Here is a 21,113-nt window from a genome sequence, read left to right as displayed (position 1 = left end):
AACGCGCTGCAATCCGCAACAATGGCGGCGCCTGCGCTGGTCTCCTGCGATCGGAGGTGCTACCTCGGGTTTTAATACGCGCTATCTTCGGGGCCCCGTTGCCCCTGAGCTCACGGAGCTACCATGACTTCCCCTTCGCCGATCTGCGAGCTCGAGGAAGGCGAAATAAGCGACGACGCCGAGGAGTTGGGCGACTACGATGCGAGGACCGCCTTGGTGCCTAGGCCTCCGGCCAAACCGTTCGGTATTGTCGAGCCGTCGTCGCGTGGGCTGCTGCCCCATCCGCACAAGTGTCGGCGCCGAGTCAACAATTCTTCCTCCGCGCCCCGCTACTACAAGAAGCCCCTGTCCGTCTTCAACCCGCCCAGCGGGAGCGGTCACCACGACCGCGGCAGTGGGGGCCACTCGCGACCTCCTCCTAGCAGCAGCGGCGTTACCTTGCGCTCGGCCGTTCAGTGCCGACCGCCCGCGAGTCGCGGCTGTGTTTCTCTTCCGTCTTTCGTGTCCCCGCACGACTCGAGGACTAGCGGTGCCAGCAACGACGATCGGGGCGGGGCGCGCAGGTCGTCGACGACGTCGCACCTCGACCACTACTCGTGGTTCCGCAGGTCTTCCTCGGGTCACTCGAGTCGGGAGATCGAGAACTCGTCTTCCCACGGCCGCTTCCCGCCACCGCCGCCGACTTCGCAGCGGTCGCGACCCGACCGGAGCCCGCCCCCGCCCTCGTCGCACTCGGGGAGTGCGAGGAAAAGCCGTATCCTGCGTTTGTTGGCGACTGTTCAGTCTTGTACTACTTGTCTCGCTTACGCAAGGGTCTCTTCATGGGGAAGCGCCACACTGCTAAATTCAAAGGCTTCAGGTGTAGTGGTTTAGTACTGCTTCGATACGTCACGGAAACACCGACGGTGTTTCACTTTATTCGCAGCAAGCCCAAAACGACCTCTCTTTCTTTCTTTTTTCTTTTCTTTTTAATCCCAAGTACGACATTGTGTCTCATTGGCGCTCATAGTCGCTGACGTCCGCTGCCGTGTGACCTTGTTTTTTCCCTTGCGCGTAATGGTGCGCTTCACACGCCGACGGCGTATTGCCACGTCGTGCAAGACTGTGTCTGTGCCACGCTTATGCCACGTGCAGTTGTTTTGCTTGCGTTAAATTTCCTTATATCGTCGCCGTCCGCCGCTATTTTCATAACTCTCAGCTTTCGGGAATGCGCGTCACTCTACACTACCCGTCCACTTTCGATAGCACCCAAGTTAAAAACACATCTGCGCACTGTGACTCGCAACATACCCTTGCCATTTAGTTTATGGGCACTGTCCAACCGAAAACCTGGTGCATTGGCTATTTCTTGCTGCAGGTTGCAGACACAGGTTTTTTTTGTTTTCTTTTTCCTGAAAATAATCATTCCAGTGATTCTAGTCAACATTCATTTCCTAGACCTATTCAGCTATTGGTATACACACCTAGGAGTATACGGTTTCAGGAAAAGTGGAGTGATGCTTGAGGCGGGTACCAACACAGCATATTATGTGAAGAAGTAATGGTGATTTGTGATCCCATCTCTGGTGGGGCCAGCATATCCACAAATAGTCTTTGCTGCAGTTATTAGTTTGCTGTTTCACGACTAGACGTAGTAGCTTCAGGGGTGTGCATTCTGTACACTGTCACTTGGGTTAGTGTTTTCTTTTTATTTGCATTTACATTATTCAGCACATTTTCCCTCCAACCGCGTTGCTTGATAAAGGTTTTGAATCAACTTTGGACAAGCACACTAAACCAGCTGGGCCTTTAAACAGTACCATGTACGTGCATTGAATTTTAATTGAAGATTACTGCAGTCTTGAGCTCAAAGTGCTTGCACATATTGTAATTGGTGCAAAGATGGCCCAATTTGCTTTTGCACAGGAAAACCCAGCATAACTATGCAGCTCACTACAGTACTCTATACACTTATCCCATCACTAGGTGCCAAAATGGCCACGGTAAGCTCAATCATGCAGATAGCTTCGCAGCGGATAGGCCCACATGAAGCTTGCTTACATACCCACATCACAACCGAATTTTTTCTTGAGGCTACATAAAAAAAAAAAAGCTACGTAAAGTGTCTGGCTGCAGATGCAGGAGTTGGCCTGTGATTGCCGCTACAGTCTGTACGGTCTAATACGTTGCATTGCCGGCACCAATTTCACTCCGCTGACTGTGCGCACGGTGGAAGGTGAGGACCCTGCGGTAGTGCACCACTCCAGCTTTTGTTCACAAACGCACACCGTGGCACCTCTACTCCGTGGTGGAGTAGAGGGCCCTCAGTAGTGATGGCATCACAACCCGTGATGCTTTGCACAGAAACAGGCTACGCATGCGCAGGAGGTGTGCCGGGATAAGGTTCATCCAGCATGTATGTCATGCTGCTGTACTCCATGTTATACATACTAGACAATGATACAAAGGCTACACAGACCTCTCTGCTCATTTCGTCACCAAAAAGTAGTGTGTCGCATACGAAAGAACGGTGTATACGTATGCATAATGTAATTCGATGTAACATTTTCATACTTTTATGTCGCAGAATAAGGCATAATTATTTTGTAGACTGCGTCGCAGATCTGAACCTATTTTTCCACCAGATATGCATAGGGACACGTCTCCGTACCAGCGGCTACAGCACACTCTTTCCCTTGCGACCCAAACATAGTATGTCACACACTAGAAGCCCAAAAAGGCACAAATAGTGTGTGATCCGACGTAATCTTGTGTCCACAAGTCGTAGTATGGGAACTTGTTATACCGTAGGAAGCACACTACCCTGTCAAATTAATGATGTGAGACTTCTGTGACCACACCATTTGCGTAGCTTCCATGGTGTTGCCTGTTGAGTATGAAACAGAGTGTAGTGGAAGCTTTTCATGCTGTCTCTTCTGAATATTTTTTTGTCTTTCGAAAACAGCAAGAGGATCAAATTTTGCTGTAGAGGATGAAGCATTTAGTAAACATTCAGTGGATATCTTTTGCATCGAATATTTTTCATTTGCATTGAATTCTTTCTGCATCGAATTCTTTTGCATCGAATTCTTTCTGCACTAGAAAAGTGGTACCTAGAGGGTAATACAGCCAGTGCTTGTACCTCCTTTTTCGTTTTCTGTTTATTTAATGTGAAAACATTATATGCCCCATTACGCAAAGATCTGTCATAATCGGTGGCTCAGATTGCTCGAAGAAAATGCTCAGATTGATATCAAATTTATTCCGGGAGGTTCCTATAAACAAAGTAAATTAATGGCTTTGAAAATTCTGTAGATTTGGGTGGAAATCGAACCTGGGCTCTCCAGGGTGAGACAAGCACGCTTCCTCCGACGCCACAGTGGCTTCATAGTTCTGTTTGACTAAATGTGTGCTTAGCGTATGTATAATTGCACACATCACGTCACAGCCTTCTGGCTGACTAAAGGCTTAGCCTAGTGCGTGCATCATTGGGCTTGTGGTGATGCAGCTAATTGGTAGGAAGTGGCTCCACATCATGAGTGTATAACATGAGCGCATTCATAGCATTGTGAGTTCTATAAATGGTATAACGCTTTCACATTCCCACACGTAAGCAGTCTTAGGTGTCTCTGCCAAATTTAATTCTTTTAATTTGCACAGGTTTATAAGGAATTGCCAGGAACAGGTAGCACTATCCTGCCTTTTCAGGTAGATATCTGGGTAAGGCAGAACTTCCCTGCATACAACATTGTCATGTCCGTGTTGCTGATTAAATATTCACTGATTTACTACTTAGCTGTTCACTTTAGGGCACGTGTTGCATTTGCCCAATCAAAGCTGAGCAGTAGTGAAGTCATATCTGCTTAACATGAATGCTGACATTAGCACCCACTTTCGAGATGTCCATTCCTAAAATATGCCACTTCCGGTCAAGTTATCCCAAGGCATCTCTCTTGCAGTTTGGAACAGTCTTAATTGGAACTCATTCCGTGGTAGAAAAAGATTGTTTATTAGCCAAGAAAAATGAAGGCCAGGCAACATCTTATAAGGCTGGGTACTCTTGAACCACTTGTGCACTTTAAAAGAGCTACTGTTGATTTATATCAGGTACAACTCCCTAGTTTTTCAGGATGGCAAGCTTGGAATATTTGTACAAGTTTGTAATTGGGAAGCACTGTAAACATTTGCACTGCGTAATCTGTGATCACGATCTTGATGATCACCCACCACTGTAACTTAGTCACTATGGTGTTGGCACTGCTCGGCATGAGGTCATGGGTTCGATCCCGGCTGCGGCGGCTGCATTTTCATCAGGGATAAAATGTAGCCAGTGTGTCTCGCGATCACAGCATGGTTTTGGCATGTAAGGCCCTGGAATTTAAAATTTTTTTTCCTTAACGAGCACGAACGTCCAGAATCTCAACCCAAGTTCCTGCAGAATGCGAATAGCAATGAACCGTCGTACGAAGATTTGCTCGCCCAGTACAGGAACATACAGCACCAGCTTGAAGATCTCAACAAGCATGTAAGCCTGACTTTGCTAATACTCATTTAAGTGTTGGTTGTCATTTTTGGCTGCACATAATTATTAGTGCTTGTGCCATTCATGATGGATTGCAGTGAATTCTTTATAGCAGTCTTTTCAGTTGCCCAGCTTCCCATCTTGTTGGGGCAGCGACTGTTCATGGTAAAACAGTTTTGACTTATGTTTCAGTGTGACCCTCCTGGTGGGTTTCTTTTATCTTTCTGTAGCAGTAATTTTTGTTAAAGATTTACTCCAGATACTCACCGGCACTTGCAGACACTGCAGGGGAAGAAAAGGCTATCCTCTGAGAATGTAATTGTCATGCGAATGGGCCATGATCAGTGCTTGAAAATGTGGCTTCAGCTACCACGTGCCGTGTTTTATAAATTGTACCTCGTATTGTATTGTGAACATATACCAGTTCACCCAGGTCTCTATTCTTGTGCCACATATGCCTAGTGCACAACTGAGCGATAGACGAAAATAGGGTTTAGATGGTTAACAAAACCATGCTTTAACTGCCAGTAGAATTGTTCCTTGACTTGCACTCATTGTGCGATGTCTGGTGTAGCTTTAAAAGACTGGTGGTGGCATCTTACGGGGTCACGCCCTAACTAAAGTGGGTTGATGAATAGTATTTCTGGCTAGGCTAGCTGGCGGAACGTTGCTGCGTTGACGATAGGGGTGAACAAGCACAGTCATCCAGACAAAAGATGAGCGCATCTAAAAGACAACTGGAGTAGCAAAACTCCACTGTGTGGTATGCCGTTACTTGATAAGTGCTCAGATAGTGGGAACGTTGCACCTTTCCCTTTATGCACCATAGGGGAGGCTGTTCCTAAGGGGTGAACCTAAAATGTTGCCACAAGACGCTGGCGTGCTGTGTGTCAGTGTGCAAATGAGCTTTCTGGGTCAGTGTGATTACCCTGGCTGTGTCTCCTGCCTTTATGGACTGAAGAGTAAATAGTCCAGAAGTTTCAATGTTCATGCGTTCGTGAACAGAAGCGTGATTTCAGCAGAATTTTTCTGCTCCTGGCATTAATTTCTCCTGCTAATCTTTTTTTTCTTTTTTTTGGAATGGCTGTACTGACACATGCAAAACTAGCAGACCCTTGTTCCTTTTATTGCGAGGGCAATTATGCAGTTGCTCAAGGTGCATTCTCATCATTGTCATTGTTGTGCTGTCCAGCCACCGATGGTGCATGCACCGAGCACGTGGGGAGGGTTAGGGGGCTTGAAGAAATGCGATGTGCATTTAGCTGTAAGAACGACTTGAGTGAAGTGGTCATAACTTGTGTAACATCACTTCAATGAGGGCAGCATTTCGGGCAAATTGGCCTTTTACACCAGTGATTAAGCACTGGCATTTGCTGTACCAAGTCGTTAGTCAAGTGATATGCGATGCGAATCTCTTGCCAACTTTTTCTGTCAGCTCGCTTATCACCGAGTTTTTGGTGCTCTCAGCATGAGGATGTGAGCATTGTAGTGCCTCCTTGGTTGTGCTTATTTGGAGGTGGTCGTAATGAGATGGTCTCAAGTTGTCAGGTGATTATAGTCAGAGTTCTGGTAAATGTGCTGATTGCTGCCGTTTTTCAAGCAGCTACCATCATAGCCTCATTCTTGCCTTATCGCCATTTACTTGTGACTGAACTTGAGTCACTCTGGGTCAATCCAATTAAAATCTTCGTGCAGAAACAGTCAAGCATGTCCTGTTCGCAGAAGTACATTTTCTCTTTCTTTTATTTTCTGTGTGACTTCAGAGTATAGAAGAGCACCACCCAACGAGTACGACGACCCATGAAAAGTCTTCCAAGACGAGCGAACGCAGAAAAAAGACCCATAAGCCGAAGTGCAGGAAAGCTCGAAAGGTAATTCGAGTCACTGAGTCTAGTTATGTGTCTTAGCTGAACATAAAAGAAGTTAATTGGCCATGGTATAAGGATGCCATGGTAATCTTTTCAGCGCCTTTTACTCCATTCTCCCCGACCATACACCTTTGAGAGAGATGCTGGGGCTGTGTAAACGATGCTCTTGTCTCAAGGAAGCAGTGATGGTTACCGATGTGTAATTTTGTCCTAAACCATTCTTGACATTTCACAACATTTATTAACCGTTTGAGGGTCACATTTTTCATGGATAGGTCTAAATTCTTTAGAACAACTTATTCTGAGAAAAAGAAACAAGCCAATAGTTTTACAGGTGACAATAAAGCGCCAAATTTTTTAAATGTGTGCAGTTTTTCACTTGGCTTATTGTTGAACGCATGGATACACTCCCATAATGAATTTTTTACAAATGTAGTAATATCTATACAACTTATTTTTACGTTTCAAATAGGTTTGACGCCTTAGGACTAGCATTTTGAAACATTCCATTTCATTTTCCATGTTTATCATTCGTCGCGCCAAGGGTGCCATCCCAGCAAAGATAACAATGCGGTGGCCTGTGATGCACGTCCGAACCAATGACGAAAGGCTAGAAGATTGGAAAAGGATGGATTGTTAGAGAATACTGCCCCAGGGACGCGCGGCCATAGCGTGAGGCATGCCATGTGACTGTCTGCAAGCAAGCTCAGTTGTGCGCTTCTTTCCTAAAAACAAAAGTGAAAAACTTGCAATAATCAAATGTTATTGGGCTAAACTAGGTTCTATAATCCCTAGAAGTCACGGAAGGTTATAGCACATCCAGAGCAATGTTATACATGGTGCTTTGTTCCATAAACACGCATATCTTCAAATGGTCAGTCATCATTGTACATGTATGGTCGTGACAATGTGGAATTTGTTTTCACTGCAGTACATGTATGGCCATAACAATTTTGAATTTGTTTTCACCGCCATACAGCACCAATCCTCAAATATTTTACTTGCCCAGAATAAGCAGCTGCACTGGTTACAGCAGGGACTGTTAAAAATGGTGGACTGAAAGGTATCATGCCTTATTTGCCATGGGTCGAGTTTCTGGCTAAACATACCACAGCTTTTATGTCAGTTATGTACGTGGAAATATCTGTGGTATTTCCCTGGCTGCTGCTAAATATCTGGTCCCTCAATAGAAATGATAAAGCTCTCTATCAATTTTAAAGAAAAGTGGTCAATATGTCATTATTTTATATAGAAACTCGTCTTGTACATCCTATAGATTGTGGTACCCTCTAAGAGGCAGTATTACCTAAGATGAATGGCCTTCTCAGTGTTGCAGGTAACTACAGTCGAACCTGGATATATTGAATCTGAAGGGGGTCATAAAAGAGTTTGTTATATAGGTAACTTGATATATACAATAAAAATTTAATTCGAAAATTTTCAAGGGGATATTACTGATGTTCATTATACACAATAATTCATTATATGTGGGTTCAGTATATCCGGATTGAACTGTAATGCTTTTTTCAGTTCCACCAGAATATTTTCACAAGATCTATGAAGGAAGCGTTAGAAACGGTGAATGGTTTGCGAGATCGCATAGAAAACCGAGCAAAAGGACACCACAGTATCATTCATTTGTGAAGGAGCACAAAATAGGTTACTGTTTCCCAGAACAATTGTAGGTGCTGCAGCTGCACATTATGATCTGTTCCTTTGATTGGTTGATAATGTGGTGGGTGGTTAACCTGCTTTGAATTTTTTTGTTCTTGCTCTCGGGCAGAGCCTGTCTGAAGACAAGCCAAAAGAAGCGCTCAACGAAGACGGAAAAGAGCAAGTTCCACCGCTGTCTGCCATTCCAGTCATCTGTGATGGAAACATCGAATGCCGCTCTTTGCCGGTCTCTCCGCTTCCTCCGACGCCCCCTCCGCTTCTTCCTCAGGCCAGCGATGTTAGCGATGGGGAGGCAAGTGTCCGCTGCTCAAATGACCAGTCTCGGCCATCTGGCTTGGCTGGTCAGCTGACTTCCTATGACGATTGAACGATCGCCACAGTATCATTGGCAGCTGCCGCAGTGTTTGTGGCGTCGTGCACCCCCTTGCTCTGAATTGAAATGAAATTACTGTTCGCTGTAACCGCTGCAGATGAATCTGTAGTCACCGTAGATGCAGTCAGTGGACAGTGACGCAATTCTGAAGGTGCACGGCCAACATGGTACCGGGTTAAATGCAACAGTGAACGTAACGGTACAAAAGCAGGAGGCACTCATTTTGTTCCTGTATGCCTTACGGTTCTCACTGATGACTATTATGATTAGATCTTACAAATTAATCAGGGTCGAGTTGACTAGATTTTACTGTATTTGTTTTAAGGCATGAGTTGTGTTGGAAAAGTTGTAGGGCACACTCAGAAACACGTAATGAAGCTGTCTTCATAATATTTTCTTTCATGAATCTTTTTTTTCTCTCTTGTCTCTCTCTCTTTTTTTTCGGTTGCTGGTGTGTCTGGATTGCAGAAGTTTTCAGTTCTTGTGTATTCACTGAACGAAGGCTGCATGCACAAAGTGACCGTTTGCAACCGTCAGCAACCAGCTTGGTCACGTGGCCTTGTTGTTTCACTGGTAGTGTGAATGCGCCTTTAGCCTTATGTTTACATGTTTGCCAAGTTCTGCTGAACAATGTCTTAACATTCTATGCAGAGTTGTTCCGTCGTACATAAACTTGCTATCATATATTTTTAACTGTCTTAACTCCGTTGCCTTGGCACTGCGCTACTGAGCATAATGTTAGGGGTTCCATCCTGGCCAGCCGTAGTGGCCGCATTTGGATGGAATAATAAAAAAAAACGCTCATCTGCCGTGCATTGTGTGCACATTAAAGAACTCCGTGTGGTCAAAACTAATACGGCGGGCCTCATAATCAGATCTTGCTTTCGGCAAGCAACACTCCAAAATTGGAATTTTACTTTTACTCCTATAGTTTTGGCAAGGTCTTCGATGTGTCTTCTTCTTAACTGCGCATGTATTCACTGTGGCTAGCCGCTCGTGCACTTTCAGGCTCTGTGTTGTTGACTGGAGGAGGAAACGGACTCTTTTCTTTTGATTGCTGCAGGATGCTGATCTCATTGAACTACGGCGCAAGGCTCTGGAATCAATCAGAAGTACAAAAACCCCCGAAGTACAAGAGGAAAAGAATGCAGGTAATGACCAGCGTGAAAGAAATGTATTTGATTGGTTTCCTTTATTAGGTAAAGTGATGGCACCGTATTCATTGGGAGATTGATGAAATTTCGCTGATGGAAATGGTACTTTCAACTTGCTTTGCAAGTTGCTTACTACTGGTGATATTGAAGATCAACTGCCATCATGTTTTTGATCGTGCATGAAGCCTAGTTTCAGATGGAATAGATATAGAGCAGCCTTTGTACAACATTTCACGTTTGAGATATGAGCATATGCATTACAAAAAGGCTCATTTATTGGCCATATTGTATGCGAAAACTGAAAAAAAAAAAAAGAAGAATTTTTAATTCCGCCATTACTACTCACTAAAACGGCCACAGAATCCAGAATATTGAAAAACAGGTGCGCTTCCCAGCATGACCTCAGAGGTGACAATCATGGCAAACACAATCTCGAAGACCATGTCCTCGAATCTGTGTCGTATCAGGTGTCGTATCATTGTCTGTCAAGGTGCCATTGAAAGGCTGTTAATAAAAATTCAGATCCCAGTTACCAGCCCGGAGGCTTTGCCAAGATTGCTTCGGTAGTATGAACTACTTATTTATAAGCAATTTAGCCCTAGTGAAATTTTGCCACCATTGGCTTTTAATGACTTTATGAAGTACTTTCTTTGTGATCCGAGACAGCACAAAAATGTCTGCTTCTTGCGTTTAAGATTAAAGGATGCCTTTGATGAACTGGTACTAGTGATGCAATTGCCGAGCAAATTGCGCCAAACTGTGCCGAGTGGTTAGAGGGATACTGAAAAGAAAAATTATTTGGTCTGTACTAATGGCAAGTCTTCATTCTATAGCACAGTTCACAGGTTGACAGGTATCAAATCATTATGCACAGTGGACACTCGTTAATTCAACCCTTGCGGGACCACAAGATTTGGTCAAATTATTCGTAAGGTCGAATGAACGAAAGCGGCAAAACGAATGAATTTATACATATTTTTTATTGTCTGATGCAGTTTGTAACATCCTTCTGCATCTGGCTCTTGAAGCATGATTCCACTGGCATGCTGAAACAAGCTTCGACATGTTCAAACATTGCCTCAGCATTGAACCAGAAGAAATGTTCTTAAAATAAAATTAAAGTAAAAGTAAAATAGCTTCATGCCTAGGGAATTTCTTGTTCTTGATGCCGTAGTAGCTACCGCATGCACAAGGAGATGCCAGTGAGGTTGAGTTAAACGAAGCAGCATGCTTTTGCATTCCGACTAAACCAGGTTTTCTTCCATAACAATGTATGGTTTCTCTCCTGGACTTTCCAGTGCTTTTGAATTACGCGAAAAGTCAAATTTACCAAGGTTAAATAAAAGAGAATCGCCAACGTGTTTGTATGTGCTCGTGAATGTGTGTTTTTGACCACAGCATATGACCACAGGGGAATAACTTAATTGTTTTGCATAGCACATGCCTCCAGGCCCTTGTGTTTCAAGGGCTCTAAGGAGGCAGTAGTGCTCTGGCATTTCTCATAATCTGATATATTTTACCTATCGTATCATTCTTCTTATATGTATCTAAATGTTCATAGTACAAGTCATACGTCATTGCCATAATTTTATCATACAGATTTTACGCACTTTAGAGCGTATATTTTTAAGGCCTCTTTACAGCCACCTCACATGAACTTCATAGTAATCATAATTACACTGCAAACTCATTAGCACAGACATGGCGCTCTTTGGCCATACCTGGCCCTTGCGCCACAAAACCCCATACATCATCGTCATCATCAGGGGAATAACTTTCTAGTTTTTTCACGCGTTGTGGTAACACTGCTGTTGATTGCTTTCAGCAGTTCCTCCGGATGAGGCCGAAAATGCATCAGTGCTTCCGCTGGAAGTGTTGCCATCCGACTTGCTCGAGGCAGACCGTCCCATACAGGAAGTCCAGGAAAGGCAGCAGGTATAGCCATCGTCTTAGGGCACTTTTCTCTAAAAAAGCGAACAGCTTTCTTTGGCTGTTTCACCTGTTTCATTGGTTGGTTGTCGGAGGTTGGACTTTTACTGCCAATGCAAAGGCTGGAATGCAAGGAGCAGAACTAAGGGTGCGATCTTGTACGCATTCCAAAATAGAATGGAGGCGGTCCATTCCACCAAGCCGTGATGAACGCCATGACGTCAATTGTGACGTGATATCTGCTGCCAATCATTCCGTGTTGTCTGCTATCGGATGAACGCAATGGAAGGACCACCTATTTCGTGACATAATGAACGGACCGCCTCCATTCGATTTTGGAACGCGTACAAGACCGCACCCCAAGTTGCAGGGTGTGTTGGTCACCGGACGCGAACTGGTATAGCTCTTTGAGGTATATGTGCTGTTCACCTTTACTACCACGGCACCTGTGTGCTGGTTAACAGCTTTATTCTCTATGGTATTACGGAATGAACCAACAAATACTACCTAAATATCCTCACTACAACAGATTTCAAGGGCATCATTCCTTTAAAAAAAAGTGAACACCTTTCTAGAAGCATCCAGCTGTCGAGGGTTCCCACACAATCTCTTCTGGTACCGTTTGTGAAGTCTGTCATTTCAGGGACCGTTGCATTGGAGTGTCATTATGGTCTGCTCGGCCACATAAATTTATACACTGCGGAGTTTGAGGAAAAGGTTAACACCTCCACAACCTCAGAACATCGTCTGGTATTCGGATTTTAAGCTTTTACAGTAAAACCTCGTTAACTTGACCCTCGTTAATTGGGAAAATCGGATAATTCAGACAATTCGGGCTCTTCCTTTGGCCCCGGCAGCCGTACGCATTATTTAATGCAATTAAACTGTCATCACTTCGGATGTATTTGGCCGCACATTGCTCAATTCGGACAACTCTTGGAGCTCGGTGAGCGTGCGATGCAAAAGAGCAAAAACGGCATTGGCATCCGACTAAGCGGTGGAGTCTGCATTGCTATAGTAAACAGTGAAAATTGTGCATGAATGACAGCGACACCAGAATGCGTAGTTCCTGTTTGTGCCTTTAAAGCCATTTAGCACCGCATTGGACGCGTACCTTCATGATTGCGTAGTCACCATCCATTATCGCGTCGATAACGGCCGTGGTTTATTCCACAGCGGTTGCAGCAAACGGTAGTTTCGTTACGACTCGGTGCACACGCCAACCGTGTGCCTTCATAACTGCGTAGTCGCCATCCACGATCGCGTCCATAGTGACCGTGGTTTCGTCTGCAGTTGTAGCAAACAGTAGTTTTCGTCTTTACTCGGTGCAAAGCTGTCAGGATGAGCACCGGCTACACTGGCGAAAAAATAATCGGGATGTGAGAGCGGTAGTGAGAAGTATGTCTCAGATGATGACGTGCGCCGCGATTGCATTGTGAAGGAAGTCATGAGGTATTTGCCGCTGTGAACCCCTAATCAACGAAATGACGAGAATTTCAGCTTTCGCACTGCTTTTGTGTAAAAAATAGGAGCAGGATTTGCTGATTCATTCAGTAAATAAAAGCATGTTGACGCAGTAAGCTTCTGTTTATTTTTTTTCTTGATACCTTCAATAATTTGACGTTCGGTTAGTTTGTGGCATTTTTTGGGGGTCCCATGAAATCTGAATTAATGAGGTTTTGTTCATTTATGTCACGCATTTGTGGCGCTTCGCCCTCCCCACGCTCAGGTTTGTCCAAATCAACTGGTGTGCAACCAAATATGTCCGAATTAACAGGAGTTCGACGCCATTAAATTTGTCCAAGAGGCCTGCCAAGACCAGAAGACGAATCTGATTTTCCCAGCTAACAGGGGTCGAATTAACGAGGTTTTACTGTACCAGCTTTTCATGGTAAGTTTCATGTACCAGCTTTAATGGCAGTTTGATTTTGCATTGAAGAACATATAAATGACTGTATCCGACCTACAATAGACCGGGCATCGTTCATCGTCGCTGTCAGAAACCTTGTCGCTGTGAACCGCCCAGAGAATTTCATCTTTGGCACCGACCATAACATTTGAGATATCATGTTTCTTAAAAGACTTGCAAACCATGAGAGCCCAACTATAGTGTCTACTGTATACTGTAGCCTAATGAACTTCTAAAGCGAACGGGCCTACTGTACCTTTTACAGTTGCAGGATTGGATTACAGAAATGTTAAATGCCAAACATGATAGAATGTCACTACTGTAGTTTTTTGTTTCATACTCAAGTCTAACATGTGTTATACTTCAGTAAACATTTCTGGAAAAATGTGCGCATTACAGTTGAGCAACTGCAGCAATAAAAAAGGAGGATATCTCATTTTTATCTTAGTCTGCTGCAGGATTTCACGATAGATTGGAGCTGCTATGAGCTTTTGAATATTTATTAGGCGTTTCCCCTAACTTGCACGCACCTACGAAGATGCTCTTTGTTTTACCATGCTCGTCTCGGTTCTTGGTTGTGCGCGTCATCCGACTCTTGGCCCGCCGTGCCTCTCGCTTGCTCCCGGCAGCTGAAGAGAGGCCACCGGCACCCCTGGTACGACCGGGAGCTGACGCAGCAGATGCGGCGAAAGGACCGTGCCTACCACAAGTGGAAGCGCCACCCGTGCTACGACAACTGGGAGGCCTTCAAGGCCATCAAGCGCGAGTACCTGCGCATGCTCAAGCGGAAGCGGGCGGCCTACGCGCAGGCCAATGGGGGCGAAGAAGACTCGGCCGCGAAGGGTGCAACCACAGGAGGTGGCCTCTCTGGTGCGGCTTCTCTGGTGACCGTCGGCGACGGTGTCATGACACACACGCTGCCTCTGGACGTGAGTGGTTCATTTGCTTATCTGGGGACCTGTCGTAATAGTGTAGTTGCTAAAGTGAGGGGCCCCATTTCTATTTTTTAACTTTTTTTACATGTTGTGTGCGCAGAGCTGTGCTAATCGGTGGTTGTCCATTGCCACTGGGGTGTAAGTAGCGTAAGGTTTCCCGTTTTGCTTTGTGCCTACTGCGCTCTCACTGTTTTGCCAGGTTCACTACTGCCATTGCCGGGGTCGCCGACACCGGCGCGTTTGTTTGAAATCGAAATTGCGACGTCCTCGGCCTAAAATGTGCACACAGAGAGAGACTAAATTTTAATAATGCAGCAATGTTAAAAAAAAAAGAAGAATGTATCCAACACATGAGACGAGCCTACGGCCGTACATTCATGAGCGCAATGATTCTGTGCAGTACCACGAAACAAGCACGGGAAGAGGCACTATTACATAATGGCTGTGTGGGCTGCTGTAGCCCCGTCACTGTATTGTTGAGTCAATTCCTATTTGTTTATTTACTTATTTATTTTTTGTTTGTTTGATGGTGCGTGAGTACACGATGGGCAAGGTGCTGAGATGAAAGGTTATGACATGAGTCACCTGACTAGGGCTATAGCGCCGTGTGCCACTTGAACAAAGGCACGCGAAAACGGTGCACTAAGTCGAAATTTAGCTATCCTGTAGTTAAAAGGGCACACTAGAAAATGCAGAACGAAACTTTCCACCATCTTTGCTTTCTTTCAAGAGATTCTACAGCACCTTCGAATCAAATTAGGATTTTCACGCTTCGATTGTCAGTGCTAGCCTAATTCATGACTCGGGAAGTTAGTGTCTTTAGTTAGTTAGTTAGCTAGTTGGTGTCTTTAACCATTTCTGGTTTTGTGTTGGGCCCCTTCCGCCACATGAATATGTTGGTTGCGGTCAGATGTTGCAAAGCGCCTGACGCGCACACGTGCTTGCGTTTGCCAATTATTTGCGTTGGTAGTGCCAGCTTTCTGGCGCTTTTTCAACTAATAAGTGCACTTAACAATGTCTCTATACAAAGGAAGCACTTTTTATGTGGCACTAAATGCGGTTTTCATGCAACTTGTGACGATAAGCGGTGGGATGGTGGCTGCATTTTCTGCACGTGCGTCTTATGGATGGAATCCGCGTGAGTTCAGTCAATCAAAAGAATATTTCAGTGCTGTTGATGAATACACTTCACCTTCAGAAAATCAGCAAACGTCCTCGGAAGAGAGTACTTTATGTGAAAGTGACCATGAGGACACTACGTATCTGCAGTACAAATACTGGCCTCCACCCAGGAGTGTGGTTTAAGCACTACCACACAGTGCACAAGGACCGATGAGGGCCTCGGGAATTAAGAAACTTTTGTGAAATTAGTCAATTTACATGCATTTCTTTGCCGGATCGCTTTGTATGCGTGACGTCCATAATGCGCGAAATAACTCTGACTGGAATGCCCACAAATCGGGTGAATGTTCACGACCGCAAGGAGTCTGTCCTTTTAGTCTCTTATTCAGCCTGGCCAAGGGGGTCCTTGCCGTGACATGTGCACATTTGTGGTATGATTGCTTCACAAATCCTCTGGGGAGGGGCCTTCTCTACGCAGAGCATTCCACTTCCAAATGGACAGCACAGTGTCGACAACTACGAATCGGTCGAGATGGAAGTGGACAGTGACGATGGGACACAGACGCCGACTCTAGGTACTATGGCCATCCTGTTACTATCCCTGTTTATCTGCAGGAGTTGGCAGTACACAGCTGTGGAATTCTTAAAAGCAAGTCTCATTAAGCTCTGGTACCCCGTGACTGCTGAAAAAGTCTTCTTAAAGAAAAAGAAGAAATAAAATAAAAGGAGAGTGCATTGTGCCACGAGTGCAATGTGGATAGCATTACATGCTAGCAATGCAATTAATGGTTTATGTTAATTTCTTCATATGCACTGAGGCACAGAGCAGGCAACGGCACTTGTTAATCCAGAACCACTCTGTTTCTGCTCAAAGGAGACAAATTTTTTTTTCATTTGTTCATGGGGCTAGAGAAGCTAAATGTTCAGAAGCTAAATTTGAATCAACCAGTAGAACGTGAAACCTAGCATCTAATTTACGAAACAAGCATGCTTTCACGGCTGCAGAGCAAAAGGATGTTCCAAATTAACGGATGCAAATTATCATAAGTTGCTTCTTCTTCCGGGGTGGTGGAGGCCTTGCAATGAGAATGCTGTGTACATGCCTTGCGAATGCGTGTCCTGCCGTATCCGTCCGTCTTCTTGCAGAAGTGGCAGCTGGGAGCGACGAGGAGGACGAGGAAGCTCTGCGCGCCCAGCTGCTGCAGGCAGTGCTGCAGAAAAGGCGGCGCAAACCGAAGACGCCTGAAGCCCAGCACCAGCAGGTTCAACAGATTCAACAACAGCATCTGCAGCAGTTGCCTCAACAGCAGCAGCAGCAGCGCAGTAACCATCGGACTCCCTTGTCCCCGCTGGACAATGCCACTGCTCTTGCCACGGTTAGGCACCTGCCTCTCTTTTTTTTTTCCTCACTTTCTTGTCCTTTAGTTGCTGCTGTACTGAGTGTTGCTCAACCCCAAAAAGTACAAACACCATTCCGCATGAAGGAATAATTAGAACAACTTGTTCACCTTCATTTCTTGCCGCGGAGAGTTAATGTGTGCAAAAGACAATGTTTTTTTAGTAATACAGTAGAGCCTCGTTGATACGATCATTATGTACAATTTCCCGACGCCAACATTTGCAATCGAGAACACAAAAAAGTCACTCAATGCAGCTACTTCTCTTTTTTTTTTACCGGTTCGTAAGTTCACAGAAAACGTAATATTCAGGCAGCAACGTTCAGTGCATCGCCAAACTGCACTCGTGCAATACGTTTCCTGGCTGCTGGATCCCATGTTAGAAAACTAGGCGCAGGGCACGCGCAGTTGCAAACGGTAGCCGTGCACCACATCAGCTTCCCTGTAATACTTGCACACGCGTCTTGCTTGGAAATGCTGCCATGGACTCAGTTTCCTGTTCCAGTGCCTGCAAATGTCCTTGCGAGCTGTTGCACGCCGTGTTGACAGCTCTCGCTGCCATCCCTATTGCAGTGAGCATCTTCAGCTATTTGTTTCACAGTGCAGGGGGCATTGTGCTGTTGGAAGCCTAGTGCACGCTTTTAACAGGCGATAACCTAAACAAGCCCCCGTTGTGTTCCCTTGACTGCACAGCATGCAGGCGATCCAGTGAATGCAAACCTGGGAGATGCAGGAGGCAGATCGTTAAGGTCAAGTGGCCTCTGTTGTGGCCACCGGCCAAATTATCGGACACGTCATCTGGCTTGATGATTCTTGATGGCTTGATGAGTCAAAAACTTCATCACTTTGCTTGTCCAGCAACAAATCGTTGTCACTGGAATGATTGTCACCGACAGAAAACTTGCGTGGTGCTTTGTGGCCACGCATGAAGCCTGCGACATGGACGCTATTTCTAAAACCCAATGTTTGCAAGCACGAATTCAGAATGTAAGGCTGTTTTTGCCTGCCTAGCAACAAAATATAAGATAAATGCTGTTGAAAGACTTTTTGAGCACATGTTTTCAGTGGCAAAGGGTTTTTTGCTCTTGTCTTGAACAGTTCCAAACGTGTGGAAAGTCCATAACGAGTCAACTCGTCATCAGCACCAGAGGGTGCACATTGTCAGATGAGAGAGAGAAAAAGATCAAGGGGAAATAGGCAAAATGCCAGAGTACAAGCTCAAGCTGGCTAATTGACAATTTGTTGCTGTCCCGTTTCAAAGGGGATGCAGTTAGAAATCCTTATCATCATTAAATTGACTTGTCATTGGCAGTTAAGAAGTTAATCATGCTGTAAAGGGTTATAATCCACAGTTTGCATGCACTTTATCATGGAGCATGATGAAATTGTGGTCAGTCTTGTTTCGTTATCATTACATTTTAGTTTTCATTTTATGCTTTGGCACTGCTGCTTCTGGTTGTGACCAGAAGGTGCATCGGTGCTTTAAATAACTGTGTCAACCAAAGTAATGCAAAAGTAGATCCTTTGACTTAGTACTTTCACTTGATGAGAGGCTGTTGCTATCAGGGCGCTAAACCACTACATCACCAAATGTTATTTAAAGTAGCTCATTTACTTATTGGTTTCACTTGGTGGAAGGCTACGGCTGGGGCAAAGACTGAACATGCCTGCATTGCACCTCCCTGTTCCTTGGTGCAGCAGCCACTGGTTGAGGCCAGAGAGACCAACGGAACCGCTTCTCCGAATGGTGTACCGCCAAAGACCACCTCACCTGCCGTCTTTGTCACGCCCAAGGGGAGACAAGTGCCAAAGGGTGCAGATGCCACATTTGTTGAAACAAAAATGGTAGGTGACTGCATGCACTGCGAACTGGGATCTGCGGTGCTTTATGCTGAGACAAGTGTACTTTACAGCCATTTCGATGTGTTAAAACTAAAAGCAAAGATAAATAGGCATCACACGCGACTCTTTCCTGTCCTCCCCCATTGAAGATGGAATAGAGTGAGCTACGCATACTTAGAAGTGCCGCTAAGAAAAGCAGTTGCTGCCCGGATGAAAACAAGTCCTGTTGTCAAAACACTGGCTTCCGTGGCATTCCTTGTTCCACCTGGGACATGGTGTGATGTCCGTGACATCTCGTGTGACATCGCTTGGTCATCGTCACGTCACACTATGTTCTACACGGGTTTAAATATCATCTTCATTGCCAGTTGTGATAATTCAGGCTGAACCATAAACAAGCTTAATTTTAGATAAAGCCCGGCTGGCAACTGTCAGTTGAGGTTGTGAAGTCCCACTTGTTGTCATCCGGCCTTGTTATATTGGCCATGCCTTTTCACCACTGCCACCAACATCGCTTGGTCGCTTTCACATGTAAAGTCACGGACTCTCACCACATCACACTACCACTGTTCATCACTTCAAGCCGCCATACTTCCTGTGAACTTCTGTCTTGTGTGGATGCCCACCCAAGAGTAGCACAAAGCTACAAAGGAAAACTGATACAGGTTTCGCAGAAAGGGAGCTTCGCAGTTGATGAACAATTTTGTCGTGGTCTGGGGATTGAACCCGGAACCAATGACCATTTTGGCCAGTCGCTCTATCACCTCAGGTAACCAGGATGCTAGCATACTGCAAAGCAGAGCTGAGTTATAAAATGTGCGAGATCATTTCTTTGGTTACCCTGCCCCACTTAGGTCCGTCCATCTGGTCTCAATGCGACAACCACGTAAATGTGTTTAGAAAGTCGGCCCCTATGAGGAACTGAAACAGGGCATGCAGTGTCGTACGCGAGTACCTATCCTCAGTGCCATGTCAGCACTTGAGAAGAGGTGCACAATACATGAGACAGGACAGCAAAAGAGCACTGCCATCGTTAGCTCTCATGACATCAATGCTCCAGAGACGTGCAGTGCATTTTGCTGCAAAAGCGATGTAGCCAAGTGGATGCACCATTACACTTATCTCTTTCGGGTGCAATTGAATGTCATGCAATTATATTGCATTTGGTGTACTCCGGCTGAGTGCTGCAAAGTTGCATTGTGCTTGGTAGCAGCTGAATGACCTCTTGACGTGTTGTACTACCAAGAGCACGCCAAGCCACAGCTTGTGGCCACACCTACGTTGTCTTCCATTGTTTAATTTGAATAGAAATTATTTATTTCCAGATTGCAGAATGAGTAATCAAAGACTCGTTGGACTTGTAGCCAAAGGCTACTTGGAGGTCTTCGAAAGTACAAAGCCTATTATTCCAACAAACCTATAAAAGCAATACAGTGGAATCTCAATGATACGAATCTCACGGGGTCACTAAAAATATTCGTATTAGCCAAAATTCCTATCATCGAAACAATTAAAACTAGCTAAATTGAAGAGTAAGAGCTGAACTCACTCAGGCACATGTACGTAAAAAGCATTTCTTTATTGAAGAAAAAGTCTAATGTCCTTCTGCTTCTTTTTCTTTGTCAGGTCACTTAGCAGACTTTGTTCAAATCCATAAAAAATGCGTGCACATGTCGCTGATTTCATCCGCGGCCGTAGCACGCCTCAGAACTTCGAGTGCATGCAGCGTTTCAGCCGCCGGTGGTGGACCTTCGCCGTCGCCCACGTCTAGGAACGCGGCCCGAAGCACAGCAGCTACTCCGTCTGATGGCACACGGAAAAGCACAAAAGCAACAAAAGCACCACCGCTTCAAACTCCTCGCGCCCAGTCACGGCCTCCGCGCTGTCTGGCGCCGCGTCGGCGCCTCCGCACCAAAAGAGAAAGGGAGAAATCGTGTGATTGCACGCTGTTCTCTTTCGATGCCGTCAGCGGGGCGGCGTTTATTAAGACGAAAGCCTTTAATGGCTCATGCTCGCGGTCGCGTCCGTCCGTGCGCTGGAATTGTGCCAACTGTGGCCTCTCCTCCACGCAGCACCGTAACCTCCTCCCCTCCTTAGCAACCGGCGCGTCGGTGGGGGGCGCAGCCGCGCATAGCAACTGTGACGTCACACAGTAGCGGTAGAATGAGTGCGCGCGCGTTGTCGGTGACAGCTGCACCGCCGCTCCTTCGCCACACATCTCGTTGCAGTCGAGTGAGTGAGACGCATGGCTCCGAAGCGGCCCAGTCATTCCGCGCCAAGTGGTTCAAGGAAGCGGCAGCGGATGCCGGATTTCCCCAACACCAAACACCAGAAGAACAAGGAGCGAAAGCAAGGGAGGCCGAACGGAAACGCCAACAGCGACTGATTAGATTGCCGGGTATCAAAGCC

General features: G+C 45.6%; 1 protein-coding gene across 3 annotated transcripts in view; it reads left to right on the top strand.

The window, feature by feature from the left end:
• Positions 1 to 21,113, top strand: part of LOC126543912 (uncharacterized) — a 91,542-nt gene continuing 70,429 nt past the window's right edge. Inside the window, exons 1-10 of one of the 3 annotated variants that reach the window (XM_055062411.2) lie at positions 1 to 754; positions 4,395 to 4,504; positions 6,265 to 6,372; positions 8,153 to 8,335; positions 9,480 to 9,567; positions 11,399 to 11,505; positions 14,038 to 14,337; positions 15,944 to 16,040; positions 16,612 to 16,841; positions 18,561 to 18,707. In XM_055062411.2, the coding sequence (XP_054918386.2) occupies positions 124 to 754; positions 4,395 to 4,504; positions 6,265 to 6,372; positions 8,153 to 8,335; positions 9,480 to 9,567; positions 11,399 to 11,505; positions 14,038 to 14,337; positions 15,944 to 16,040; positions 16,612 to 16,841; positions 18,561 to 18,707 (2,001 nt within the window). In that variant the 5' untranslated portion in view covers positions 1 to 123. Of the gene's footprint in view, positions 755 to 4,394; positions 4,505 to 6,264; positions 6,373 to 8,152; positions 8,336 to 9,479; positions 9,568 to 11,395; positions 11,506 to 14,037; positions 14,338 to 15,943; positions 16,041 to 16,611; positions 16,842 to 18,560; positions 18,708 to 21,113 lie in introns of all 3 variants that reach the window. The other 2 variants (XM_055062412.2, XM_055062410.2) reach the window with 2 other exon arrangements.

The sequence above is a fragment of the Dermacentor andersoni genome, chromosome 10 (genome assembly GCF_023375885.2).
Source record: "Dermacentor andersoni chromosome 10, qqDerAnde1_hic_scaffold, whole genome shotgun sequence".
NCBI classification, from domain to species: domain Eukaryota; kingdom Metazoa; phylum Arthropoda; class Arachnida; order Ixodida; family Ixodidae; genus Dermacentor; species Dermacentor andersoni.
This window is presented reverse-complemented; position numbering and strand designations above follow the sequence as displayed.